The 14,035-nt window shown below is 39.7% G+C and overlaps 1 protein-coding gene across 8 annotated transcripts in view; it reads left to right on the forward strand.

Annotated features, from left to right (window-relative positions):
* Positions 1–230: 230 nt before the first annotated feature.
* Positions 231–14,035, forward strand: part of TFCP2 (transcription factor CP2) — a 60,870-nt gene continuing 47,065 nt past the window's right edge. For 2 of the 8 annotated variants that reach the window (XM_035707590.2, XM_035707591.2), the window contains exon 1: positions 265–572. In XM_035707590.2, the coding sequence (XP_035563483.1) occupies positions 451–572 (122 nt within the window). In that variant the 5' untranslated portion in view covers positions 265–450. Of the gene's footprint in view, positions 573–14,035 lie in introns of all 8 variants that reach the window. The other 6 variants (XM_035707595.2, XM_035707596.2, XM_035707592.2 and 3 more) reach the window with 5 other exon arrangements.

A 14,035-nucleotide genomic window follows, 5' to 3' on the forward strand; every position in this document is an offset into this window, starting at 1 on the left:
GGGCGCGGGTCCCCGGAGCGAGGGGGCTTCCCGGAGAAGGGGCCTGGCGGGGGGCGGGGGGGAGGTGCCGGGGCGGCGTGCGCGCGCCGGGCGGGCAGCGGGTCGCTGCTGCGGGTGTGTGCGGAGGGCAGCGGGGGAGGCCGGGGAGGGGGAGCGCGGGAGGCCGGGGCTGCCTCGGGGGCCCGGGGCTGGGGGAGCCGAGGGGCCCTCGCGCGGCTGCGGGGGGCTGGGTGCGAGGGAGCCTGGGGGTGGAGGCGGGAGCTGGGATTAGTGGTGCGGGCGGTGCGGCTCCGGCCTGGGGTGGGCCCGAGGGGTCTGCGTGGGCGACCTCGGGTGGGAGGGAGTCCCCGACAGCCCTGCGCCCGCGCCCCCCGCCCCGTGGGGTAGAACCCCACTGCTCGCCTTTGTACGAGAAGCAGCGGGGTCTCCTGGGGCAGGGAAGGAGCCAGCATGGCCTGGGCTCTGAAGCTGCCCCTGGCCGACGAAGTGATTGAATCCGGGCTGGTGCAGGACTTCGACGCTAGTCTGTCCGGGATCGGCCAGGAACTGGGTGCTGGTGCCTATAGCATGAGGTGAGTGAGCTTGCTTTTTTTCTCTTTTCTTTTTTTTTTTTTTTTGATCCAGACCCTTGCACTCTTCTAAATAACAAAAGCAGGAAAGAGAATGGAAGGTGGTGTGTGTGTGTGTGTGTGTGTGTGTGTGTGTGTAGGGGGTGGGGGGTGGGGACAAAGGGGGAGGTGTTTATAGAGTTAAATAAGCCGCGGTTAGGGAACGTGGACTCGTTTCTTTGTTGCTCTGAATAGGGACTGTTGTGAAAGAAAGGAAGCCAGAGGTGGTGGGCAGCGTCAGGTCTGTGCGGGGTCAGTGGAAGATGCAAGAAGGGCCCTTGGTTAGCAAAACAGGTGAACGTGCACAGGGTGTCTGTCGTGCCCAACGCGGGAGACTTAGAGATGCGAGAAGGGGGCGACGTGGGGCCTGTCGGGGATGTTCGGGAGTCGGAGAGCTGGGGCTGAGTGATGGAGGTCGGTTGCCTGCTTGTTGGGAGGAAGAGCGAGACCTTCCTTGGGCGAACAAGTCCACGCATCGGTACTTTGGCCGGCTCTACGGATTCAATCTGGGAATTGTTTGCCTTTTTGAAACATAAGCTTGGAAAAGGAAAAGTCTCGGATAACTTTTAGATACTTCTGGACTTTATAGTGCATCCAGGCAGATGTTGATAACAAATAAAAATCTGCGAAAGTAGCATGACTTCTTCCCATGTAATTTATTTGCTGTGCGTGAGCTGCTTCATTCCCCAAGTAGAGTTGGTTTCATTTATGAGGCGTACAAGAGTCATTCTGGGACTGTTGAGACATCTGCAGCTTAGCGTGGGGTGGAATATAATTGGGTTTCCAAGTGCATTTTTCAGGCTGAAGATAAATAAGTGAGTTGTTTTTTTTTTAAAGATTTTATTTGTTTATTCATGAGAGACACACAGAGATTGAGAGAGAGAGAGGCAGAGGGAGAAGCAGGCTCCATGCAGGGAGCCTGAAGCGGGACTCGACCCCGGGTCCCCAGGACCATGCCCTGGGCTGAAGGCAGGCACCAAACTGCTGAGCCATTCCAGGGATCCCTCTTTTTTTTTTAATATATATATATTATTTATTTATTCATGAGATACACAGGCAGAGGGAGAAGCAGGCTCCATGCAGGGAGCCTGATGTGTGGGACTGATCCCGGGTCTCCAGGATCACACCCTGGGCTGAAGGCAGATGCTGAACCGCTGAGCCACCCAGGGATCCCCAATAAGTGAGTTTTCAAGAGACTTTAGAACATCACAGTTTGAATTTACAGATTTATAGGGGAAGGGTTTTTTTTTTTTTTTAAAGGGGGAAAGTGGACAAATTTTATATTCTGATAGTGAGATCCTTTGAGAGTTATGTAATGCAAACTTCTTGTCTTTGTCCCTGTCAAACCAAAATGGATTTTCCTCACTGAAGTAAAATGAGTTAGAACTTAATACTTCATCTTCAGTACTCAGAATAATAAAGGCTATCCTTCTATACGTATTATAGTGATTTTTCAGGGAAATTTAAGTGCTATCATGCGATGCTAATTAGGGTTGAGAAATTTAATTCTAGTTTTGCCTGTCCTTGTTTACATAAGTCTGCCCTTAAAAATAGAGATTAGCTTGGTCTGAAAGTAAATGTCCCAATCCTGATCTTGTACAGCAGTAGCTGACATAATATTTGACAATTTGTCCTGCTGTTCATGTAAAGACTAACACAGCGAAAAGTTTGGTTTTCTCTAGATTATCGGAGGATGAAGATAATTAAATGTAACTGTACTTGAAACTGTATGAAAATAGTTAACATCGGGAATCCCTGGGTGGCTCAGCGGTTTAGCACCTGCCTTTGGCCCAGGGCTTGATCCTGGAGTCCCGGGATCAGGTCCTGCATCGGACTCCCTGTATGGAGCCTGCTTCTCCCCCTGCCTGTGTCTCTGCCTCTCTCTCTCTCTGTGTTTCATTAATAAATGGATGAAGTCTTTAAAAAAAAAAGAGAGAGATAACATCGTCAACAAACATTGTGTACATCTGTTATGTGCCTTCTGTACCAGCCAACCTTACATTTAAAAATGCTTTCCTATGTCATATACCCAAGTGGTCATCACTGGTATTAGTACCACGGTTTGTGTTTTTACACATTTAGAATTTTTTTTCCTACATCAATTGTATAAGAGTTTTCAAACATAACTTTGTTTTCCCTAGAGCACAATATGCCAAAACTTGAAGTATATTCTCTTCGTTTCTTTCACCTTCCTCTTTTTTATGCATTTTGCTCTTGTCACTCTTCTCTTGACTCTGATACATGTTTAATCATTTGCATTAATTTGTATTTTTTTAAAGATTTTATTTATTTATTCATAAGAGACAGAGAGAGAGAGGTAGAGACGCAGGCAGAGGGAGAAGCAGACTCCACACAGGGAGCCTGAAGTGGAACTCGATCCTGGGACTCCAGGATCACACCCTGGGCTGAAGGCAGCCCTAAACTGCAGAGCCACCCAGGTGCCCCGAGTTCTTAGATTTTGATGCAGATAGTCCAGCGACCACATTTTAACAAACACTGACTAGAGGAGTTTTCATACACAGAAACAATGATTCTTTACTCTTGTGTTTCTCCCTTTAACTAAACCTTGTAATCAATTTTCCTACACCTTTATTAGGGAAAATGTTCTCTTTGACCATCTATTTGTTTGTAAGATATATTCCTTAATATATTCATTTTACCCTAATTTGTATATTTTTTGCTGCATCTTATAATGGTTTCACTTCAAATCTATTGATTTATATTTTACAAAGGTTCATCTTTCCTGGATTTCTGTTGTTGTTTAAAGATTTTATTCATTCATTCATGAGACACATAGAGACAGAGACAGAGACACAGGCAGAGGGAGAAGCAGGCTCCATGCAGGGAGCCCTACGTGGGACTCAATCCCTGGACCCCAGGATCACGTCCTGGGCTGAAGGCGGCGCTAAACCGCTGAGCCACCCAGGCTGTCCTGGATTTCTGTTTTGGACTCTTGATCTGCCATTGTATTCAGTAAAGTTCTTTTTTTTTTTTTTTTTTTTTGTAAAGTTCTTTTTCTGAGTGGTTCTTTAATATTCTTCTTACTTTTTTCCTTACATTTTAATACACAGAACACATTTTCTAGTTAAAATAAATGAAATTCCCCCAAAACATGCTAAGTAAGAGGAGCCAGTCACAGAACACCACACAACATATGATTCCACTTTATGAAATGTCCAGAATAGGCAAACTTACAGAGACAAGAAGTAGAATAGTGACTGACTAGAGCTTGGGGAAAGAGGTAATAGGAAGTGACCACTAATGGTCCTGGGTTTTTTTTGGGGGGGAGGGGCAGGAGGGATGTTGATAGAAATGTTCTAAAATAATGGTGAGGGGAACCTGGCTGGTTCAGTCGATAGAGCATGTGACTCTAGATCTTGGGGTCATGAGTTCGAGCCCCGTGTTCGGCATAAAGGTTACTTAAAATACATAATACATATATAAAAATAAATTATGGTGATAGTTGCACAATTCTGTGACTACACTAAAGAGAACGATATACTTTAGATGGGTAAATTGTATAGTATATGAACTGTATCAAAATAGAGCTGTTATAAAAAAAGTAAAAATTAAATTTTGTAGTTTACTATTTTTTTTAAGATTTTATTTATTAGAGTGAGCGAGCAAGAGAGAGAGAGAGAGCTCTTGTACAAACATGAGCAGGAGGAGGAGCAGAAGATGAGGGAGAAGCAGACTCCCTGCTGAGTGGGAGCTTGATGTGGGGCTTGACCCGAGGATCATTACCTGAGCTGAAAGCTCTTAACCAACAGAGCCACCCGGGTGCCCCAAATTTTTAGTTTAAAAAGAATTTTTATCTTTCATTGTTTAAAATTTGAGATGGAATTCACGTCTTAAAAATTAACCATTTTAAAGTGAACTATTCAGTGTTATCTAGTATATTCACAGTATACAACCACCACCTCATCTGTCTAAAAGAAAATCCTGTGCCTCTTATGCAATTGCTCCCTATTTCCACCGCCCCCCCCTTTTCCCTGGCAGCCTGTCTGTATGGATTTACCTATTCTGGATATTTCATATAAATGAAATCCTATAATGCGTGACTTTTTGTGTTTGGCTTCTTTCACTTAGCATCACGTTTTCAGGGTCCATTTACATCATAGCATGTATCAGCACTTCAGTATTTCATTCCTTTTTATGACTGAATAATACATATGTAGGTATCACAGCTTGTTTATTTGTTCATCCATTGGTAGATGTAGAGGTTGTTTCCACCTTTTGACTATTATGAATAGTGCTAATGTATCATTTTGTTTTTAAAGGAGATGACCATGAGATATTTGTAAATATTTGTGTACAATTTTTTTTTAAGATTTTATTTATTTATTCATGAGAGACACAGAGAGAGAGAGAGAGGCAGAGACACAGGGAGAAGCAGGCTCCATGCAGGGAGCCTGATGTGGGACTCGAACCCGGGACTCTGGGATCACGCTTTGAGCCGAAGGCAGACGCCCAACCACTGAGACACCCAGGGATCCCCGCTAATTTCTTTTTTTAGTGCTCAATAATAGTCTAGTCTGGATGTATCAGTTTATTCATTCACCTACTGAAGGACATCTTGGTTCCTTCCAAGTTTTGTCAATTACGAATAAAACTGTTATGAAACTTCCATGTGCAGGTTTTTTTGTGTAGAGATAGTTTCCAACTCTTTTGGGTAAATAACAGCAAGGAATGCAATTCCAGATGATATGGTAAGAGTATGTGTAGTTTTGTAAGAAACTGCCAAACCGTCCTCCAAAGTGGCTGTACCATTTCGCATTCTCACTGGAAATTGGTGAGAGTTCCCTTTGCTCCACATCCTTGTCAGTATTTGGTGTTGTCAGTGTTTCAGATTTGGCCATTGTAATAGGTGTGTAGTAGATACTAAACTTTTTCAAGAACTGTCAAACTGTTTTATACAATAGGTGAACCAGTTTATGTTCCACCAGCAACGTACAAGTGTTCCTGTTACTCTATACTCTTACCAGAACTTCTTATTTCTGCTTTTATTTTCCTATTTTAATTTTTTGTTGTTCTGATTAAACCCATCCTTGTGAATGTGCAGTGGTATGTCATTGTGATTGTGTTTTGCTATTCCTTAATGACTATAAAGTTGAACATCCTTTCACGTGCTTGCTGCTGGTCATTGGTGTATCTTCTTTGGAGAAGTGTCTATTCAAGTCTTTTTTGGTTTTGTTTTGTTTAAAATATATTTGTTTATTTAGAGAGCGAGAGCACGCGTGTGCACTCGAGAGTGAACACATAGGGGAGGGGCAGAGGGGGAGAATCTTCAACCAGACTCCCCGCTGAGTGTGGAGCCTGTTGTGGACCTGGATCCTGCCACCCAGGAGATCATGAACCTAAGCCAAAGCCAAGAGTTGGCTGCTCAACCGACTGAGCCACCCAGGTGCCCCTCCCCTTTTTAAGTAATCTCTGCACCCAATGTGGAACTCCAACTCACAACCCCGAGATTGAGTCACATGTTCTACCAACTGAGCCAGCCAGGTGCCCCATCAACCTATGGTCTCCAACTTATGATGGTTCAACTTATGATTTTTTGGCTTTACAATGGTGTGAAAGTGATACACATTCAGTAGAACCTGTACTTCTAATTTTGTATTTTGAACTTTTACTGGCTGAAGATATGCAATACAATACTTTTTCATGATGTGGGGCAGTGCAGTGAGCCACAGCTCTTAGTTAGCCAGGCAATCAAGAGGATAAATAAATGATGTGCTTAAAACTATTCTGAGTCCTTTTTTTGGAAAAGGAAATGAAATCCATTCCATTTTTTACTTTCAGTATGAATTTCAGTAAGTAATAGGATTCTCAACACTTTATTATAAAATAGGCTTTGTGTAAGATGACAAATCTTAGGCTAATGTTAATGTTCTGAATACATTTAAAGTAGTAGGCTAGGCTAAGCTGTGATGTTTGGTAGGTTAGATGCATTAAATATATATTTGACTGACAATGTTTTCAACTTAGGATGGATTTATTGAGATATAACCCCATTTAAGTCAAAGAAGATCAGTACAAGTCTTTCATATCATTGGTTAAATTTATTCCTGGGTATTTTATTCTTTTGGATGCTATTATACATGGAATTGTTTTCTGAATTTCCTTTTTGGATTTTTTTTGCTAGTATATAGAAACAACTGATTTTTTTGTGTTGATCTCATATTCTGCAACTTTGCTGAATTCATTTATTAGCTCTAGTAGTATTTTTCTGGATCCTATGGAATTTTTTTTTTAATTTTTATTTATTTATTCATGAGACACACACACACACACACACACACACACACACACACACAGAGGCAGAGACACAGGCAGAGGGAGAAGCAGGCTCCATGCTGGGAGCCTGATGTGGGACTCTATCCCAGGTCTCCAGGATCACGCCCTGGGCTGAAGGCGGCGCTAAACCGCTGAGCCACCGGGGCTGCCCACCTATGGAATTTTCTATATGTAGAATCATGTATAGCTTCACTTTTCTTTTCCTGTTTGTATGCTTTTCTTTTTCTTGATTAATTGTTCTTGCAAGGACTTCCAGTAATGTTGAATAGCAGTGGTGAAAGTGGGCATCCTTATCTTATTCCTGATTTTAGAGGGAAAGTTTTCAGTCTTTAACCATTGAGCTGTGAATTTTTCATTAATGCGCTTTTAATGTTAAGGAAGTTTCTTTCTATTCCTAGTTGGTTGTGTGTGTGTGTTTTATTGTGGTAAAAAAAAAAACATAAAATTTACCATTTTAGCTATTTTTAAGTGTACAATTAGTTCATTGACATTAAATACATTCACATTGTTGTGCAACTGTTACCACCATACATCTCCAGAATTTTTTCATCATCCCAAACTGAAACCCTCTACTCAATCACTAATTCGCCTAGTCTCTGGTAATCACCATTCTGATTTCTGTCTTTATGAATTTAACACTCCAGGAATCTCATAAATGAAGTCATACAAATTTGTCCTTATGTGACTGCCTTTTTTCACTTAGCATAATGTCTTCAAGGTTTTGCTGGGTGTTTTCATTATGAAAGGGTGTTAAATTTTGTTCAGTGCCTTTTCTGTGTCTGTTGAGATGATCATGTGGTATATTACATTGATTTCCTTATGTTGAACCATCCTTGTATTTCTAGGAAGATTCTACTTAGTTACAGTGTATAATCATTTTAATGTGCTATTGGATTCAGTTTGATAGTAGTTGTGTTGAGGATTTTTGTGTTTTTATTCAGGGATGTTGGTCTGTAGTGTCCTTTTCCTCTGGCATTTTTGTCTGGCTCTGATGTCAGGATACTGCTGGCTTTGTAGAATGTTAGAAAGTGTTCTCTATTTTTTGAAGAGTTTAAGCAAGATCGCTGTTAATTCTTTAAATGTTTGGTAGAATTCACCAATGAAGGCATCTGGATCTAGACTTTTCTTTGTTGAGAGGATTTTGATTACTGATTCAATCTCTTGTTATATGCCTGTTGAGATTTGTTATTTCTTCTTAGGTCAGTTTTGGTATTTTGTTTCTAGAAATTTTTTTTTGTATCTATATTATTTTTTGGTGTAAAGTTGTTCATAGTGTTCTCTTATCCTTTCATTTCTATAAAGTTGGTGGTAATAGCCCACTTTCATTTCTGATTTATTTGTGTCTTTTCTCTTTTTTTTTTCCTGGATAGTCTAGCTAAAAGTTTGTCAGTTTTGTTGATTTTTTTTTTTAAAGATTTTATTTATTTATTTGAATGAGAGAGAGAAGGTGCAGAATTGGAGGGAGAGGCAGACTCCCTGTTAAGTGGGGAGCCTGATACAGGTCTCAATCCCAGGACTCTGGGATCATGACCTGAGCTGAAGACAGATGTTTAACTGACTGAGCCACCCAGGTGCCCTGCAATTTTGTTGATCTTTTTAAAAAAACTGGCCTTTGGTATTGTGGATTCACTACTATTTTTTTTTTTAATTTTCTACTTCATTTTCCCTCATCATCCTTATTATTTCATTCCTTCTGGTTTTGGATCTAGTTTGCTTTTTTATTGATTTATTTTTAGTTCCTTAAGATGTAAAGTTAGATTATTTGACTTGAAGTCTTTCTCCTTTTTATGTAAGCATTTAACGTTTTGAATTTCCCCAAGTATTGCTTTCACTTTGCCCTATAAATTTTTGGTATATTGTGTTTTCATGTGTCTCAGTATTTTCTAATTTCCCTACTGATGTTTTTTTCTTTCACTCATTGATTGAGAGTGTGTTGCTTATTTTCCACATATTTGCAAATTTTATAGTTTTCCTCTTATTGATTCCTAGCTTCATTCCATTGTGGTCAGAGAAAATTGGTATGATTTTGATTTTTTTTTTTAAAGTTATTGAGAATTGGTTTATGGCCAAACATGCGGTCTATCCTGGAGAATGTTTTATGTGTGCTTGAGAAGAATATATATTCTCCTGTTGTTGGTTGAAGTAATCTGTATATGTCTGTTAGATCTAGTTGATTTAAAATGTTTTTTAAGTCGTTTGTTCCCTTATTGATCTTCTGTCTAGATGTCCTATTCATTATTTAAACTGGGGATATTGAAGTCTCTAATCATTGTGGTAGAAATGTCTGTTTTCACCTTCAGTTTTATCAGTGTTTGCTTCTTATATTTGGGGGCTCTGTTATTTGGTGTGTAAATGTTTATAATTATTTTTTTGACAAATTGTCTTTAAATCAATATAAAAGTCCTTCTTTGTTTCTTGTGACAACTTTTGACTAAGTTCTGTTTTGTTTAATATTTGATTAGTACCGAAGGTCTCTTTTGGTTACATTTGCATGGAATATTTTCTTCTATTCTTTTAACTTATTTGTGTGTTGTATCTAAAGTGAGTCTTCCATAAGCAACATGTGGTTGGTCATTTAAAAAAAAATCTTTTCTGCCAATCTGTCTTTAATTGGTGAACTAATCTATTTGTACTTAAAGTTTATTACTGATAATGAAGGACTAATTTCTGCCATTGTGCTTTTGTTTTTGTTTTTTTTGTTTTTTTTTTTTGTTTTTTTTTTTTTTTAAGAGAGAGACACACACAGTGGGAGGAATAGCAGAGGGAAAAGGACAAACAGACTTCATGCTGGATGCAGAGCCTGACAGAGGCTTGATCCCACAACCCTGAGATTGTGACCTGAACCAAAATCAAGAGTTGGATGCTCAACTGACTAAGTTACCCGAGTGCCCTTGTGCTATTTGTTTTCTATATATATATATCTATATATATATATATATCTGTTCCTCAGTGACTCTTCTTTTGTGTTTGATTTTTTTCTAAGGTACCATTTTTATTTCCTATTTATTTCCCCCCCTTTTTTGGGGGGGGTATATTTTTCAAGTTATTTTCTTAGTGGTTACTGTGGGGATTACAGTTAATATCCTAAGTGTATAGCAATCTAATTTGAATTGATACCAACTAGACTTATTGTGGTGATCATTTTGCAATATATATAAATAGCAAATCATTATGCTTTACACCTAAAACTAGCATGTTATATATCAATTATAACTCAATTGAAAAAAAATAGCATACTGGGGTGTCCAGGTGGCTTAGTAGTTAAAAAGTGTCCGCCTTTGGCTTGGGTCATGGGACCTAGGGCCTTGTGTTGGAGCAGATATTGGGGTCCGTGCTCGGCAAGGAACCTACTTCTCCTTCTTCCTCTCCCTGCCACTCCCCCTGCTTGTATGTGTTCTCTCTTTCTTTCTGTCAAATAAATAAAATCTTAAAAAAAAAAAAATCATTCATTAACTTCTGTTCCTGTCCAATTGTGTTTTCACTCTGTTATTGTTACCAATTATGTCTTTATATATTGTTTGCCTGTTACCATAGATTTATCTTTCTTTTCTTTTTTTTTCTTTTCTTTTTTTTCTTTTCTTTTCTTTTTTCTTTTCTTTTCTTTTCTTTCTTTTCTTTTCTTTTCTTTTCTTTTCTTTCCCTTTCCCTTTCCCTTTCCCTTTCCCTTTCCCTTTCCCTTTCCTTCCCTTCCCCTTCCCTTCCCCTTCCCTTTCCCTTCCCTTTCCCTTCCCTTTCTCTTCCATTTCCCTTCCTTTTCCCTTCCCTTTCCCTTCCCTTCCCTTTTCTATTTTTAAGTAAGCTCTGCACCAAACATAGGGCTCAAACTTACAGCCCTGAGATAAGAAGTCCTGTGCTCCACTGATAGCCAGTCAGGTACCCTTATGCTTTTAAATCATATAGGGAACAAAAAGAGGAGTTACACAAGAAAAATACAGTATGTTAACCTTTATATTTATCTATGTGACCTGTGTAATGATCTTTTTTCTTCATATGACTGTGAGTTACCATCTAGTCTTTCATTCAAGCTGAAGGATACCCTTTAGCATTTCCTGTAGGGCAGGTTTACTAGCAATAAACTCCTGTAGCTTTTGTTGAGAAATATTTTAGTTTTTCCTTGTTTCAGAATTCTTGGTTTTTAGTTTCAGCACTTTACGTGTATCATTCCACTGGCTTCTGGCTTCCATGGTTTCTGATGAGAAAATAGTTTCATTCCCTTATAATGTGATGAGTCACTTTCTACTGCTTTGAAGATTCTGTTTTTCAACAGTTTGAATATAATGTATGTTGGTATGGCTCTCTGTATTTATCCTTTTGAAGTTTGTTGAATTCTTTGGATGTGTAGATTCATGTCTCTCATCAAATTTGGAAAGTTTTTAACTATTGTTTCTTCAATTTTTTTCTGCCTCTTCCTCTCCCTCTTCTCCTAGGACTCTCATAGTATGTACATTGCTGCACTTGATGATGTATCTTAGGCCTCTTATTTTCTGTTCATTTTTCTTCATTCATTTTCCTTTTTTAAAAGATTTATTTATTATTCAAGAGAGACAGAGAGAGAGAGAGGCAGAGACACAGGCAGAGAGAGAAGCAGGCTCCATGCAGGGAGCCCGATGTGGGACTTGATCCCGGGATTCCAGGATCATGCCCTGGGCCAAAGGCAGGTGCTCAACCACTGAGCCACCCAGTCGTCCCCATTCATTTTTCTTTCTGCCCCTAAGTCTGAGTAATCTCAATTTGCTATCTTCAGGTTTGCTGATTCTTTCTTCTGCTGATCTGATGCTAAATCCTTGTAGTGAACTTTTATTTATTTATTTTTAATTTTTTTTTTACAGATTTTATTTATTCATGAGAGACAGAGAGAGAGAGGCAGAGACACAGGCAGAAGGAGAAGCAGGTTCCCTGCAGGGAGCCCAATGTGGGACCCCATCCCAGAACCTCGGGATCATGCCCCAGTGGAAGGGACCCAGGCATCCCCCACCCGCCAGTGAATTTTTAATTCCAACTATTATACTTTTGGGTCCAGAATTTCTATTTGTTTCCTTTTTATAACTTTTGTCTTTTATTGCTGTTCTTTACTCGTTCATAAATTGTTCTCCTGATTCCTTTATTTGTCCATCATTTCCTTCAGCTCTTTGAGTATATTTAAGGTTTTTGTATATTAACTCTAGTATCTGGGCTTGTTAAAGCATAGTTTCTGTCAATTTCTCTTTTCTTGTGAATTGGCCATGATTTTCTTTGTATGCTTTGTAATTTTTTGTTTAGAACTGGACATTTTGAGTATTGAAATACAGTAACTCTGGAAATCAGATTCTACTCTCTCCCTAGAGATTACTATTGTTACTTGATTAAAGCTGAAGTCAGGAGGCATTTGGGTGGTTCAGTGGTTAAATGCCTGCCTTTGGCTTAGGTCATGATCCTGGGGTCCTGGTATGGAGTCCCACAAAAGCCTCCCTGCAGGGAGCCTGCTTCTCCCTCTGCCTTTGTCTCTGCCTCTTCCTCTGTGTCTCTCATGAATAAATAAATAAAATCTTAAAAAAGAAAAAAGCTGAAGCCATCCGTTTGTTTAGTGACTTTACCAAAATATTTTTGCAAAGAGTTTGTTCCTTGTTTTATATGGTCACTGATGTCTCTTCTGTTATCTCCATGGTCAGCCAGTGACTTGACAGAAATTTTCTTAAATGCCTGAATCTTAAAGAGGAAAAAAAGAATGTTTCTTTAAATCCCCTTGTCTGACTCTGCTAAGGAAGCCACCTCAAATGGGGTTGAAACAGTGGCTAGCCTGTGTGCCAGCTCTTCAGCAATCAAAAGTAGTGATCAAAACATATAACCTTAATTTTTGGAGGATAGAGTCCCTAATACCCACCCTTACACCAGCAGCCTGCAACAGGATCTCAGGCTACTCTCCCCACAGCTGTCTGCCAAGGGACTGGGAGCTCAGGGAAGATAGATAATATGCCAAATGCTGAAATTCACTAAAATTTACCAGCTTCTTTCTTCATCAAGCATTCCCTTGGATGTTGCTAGTGTTTGACTGGATTCCAAAGTTCCAAAATAGTTGCTTCAAGCATTTCTTGCCAGCTCAATAGTTATTTTGGTGGAGGGAATAATTCCGAGCTTCCTACTTTGCCATCTTTGATGACCTTCTCTGTCCTTAATCTATAGTAGCCTTTTAATTGGTCTAATCCTGCTTCCAGCACTGCACTCATCACCCGCCCCCCCCCCAGCCTGTTCTCTACACAGAAACTTTTATGAGTGTGTGTAAAAAATAAAAATATTAATTTCAGACTTGCAGAAGATTTACAAAAACAGTACAAAGAATCTATAAATACTCTTTACCAAGATTACTCAAATGTTAACATTTTGCTGTATTTGTTTTATCTTTTGCCCTCTCTTTCCTCTCCCAACACCTAGAATTATTATTATTTTTCTGAACTGTTTAAGGGATGCCTGGGTAGCTCAGTTAAGTGTCCAACTTTTTTTTTTTAAGGTTTCTAAAAAAAATTTTATTTATTTATTTATTTATTTATTTATTTATTTATTTATTTATTTATTTATTTATTTATTTATGATAGTCACAGAGAGAGAGAGGCAGAGACACAGGCAGAGGGAGAAGCAGGCTCCATGCACCGGGAGCCCAACGTGGGATTCGATCCTGGGTCTCCAGGATCGTGCCCTGGGCCAAAGGCAGGCGCCAAACCGCTGCGCCACCCAGGGATCCCCAGTGTCCAACTTTTGATCTCAGCTCAGGTCTCTATCTCAGGGTTGTAAGTTTGAGCCCCACATTGGACTCCATGCTGAGTGTAGAGCCTACTTAATTAAAAAAAAAAAATGAACTGTTTAAGTTATAGATATGGTACCCCTTAACACCTGAATACTTTAGTGTGTATTTTTTAAAGTAATTTATTTGTTTATTTGGGAGAAAGAGCAAGAGAGAAAGAGTACAAGTGGAGGAGAGGGGCAAAGGAAGAAGGATAAGCAGACTCCCTGCTGAGCAGGGAGCCCAACGTGGGGCTCCATTCTAAGTTCCCGGGATCATGACCCGAGCCGAAGGCAGACACTTTAACTGACTGAGCCAACCAGGTGCCCCACTTTAGTGTGTATTTTTATTTTATTTATTTTATTTTAATTTTTTTTCA

The sequence above is a fragment of the Canis lupus genome, chromosome 27 (genome assembly GCF_003254725.2).
Source record: "Canis lupus dingo isolate Sandy chromosome 27, ASM325472v2, whole genome shotgun sequence".
In the NCBI taxonomy this organism is placed as follows: Eukaryota; Metazoa; Chordata; class Mammalia; order Carnivora; family Canidae; genus Canis; species Canis lupus.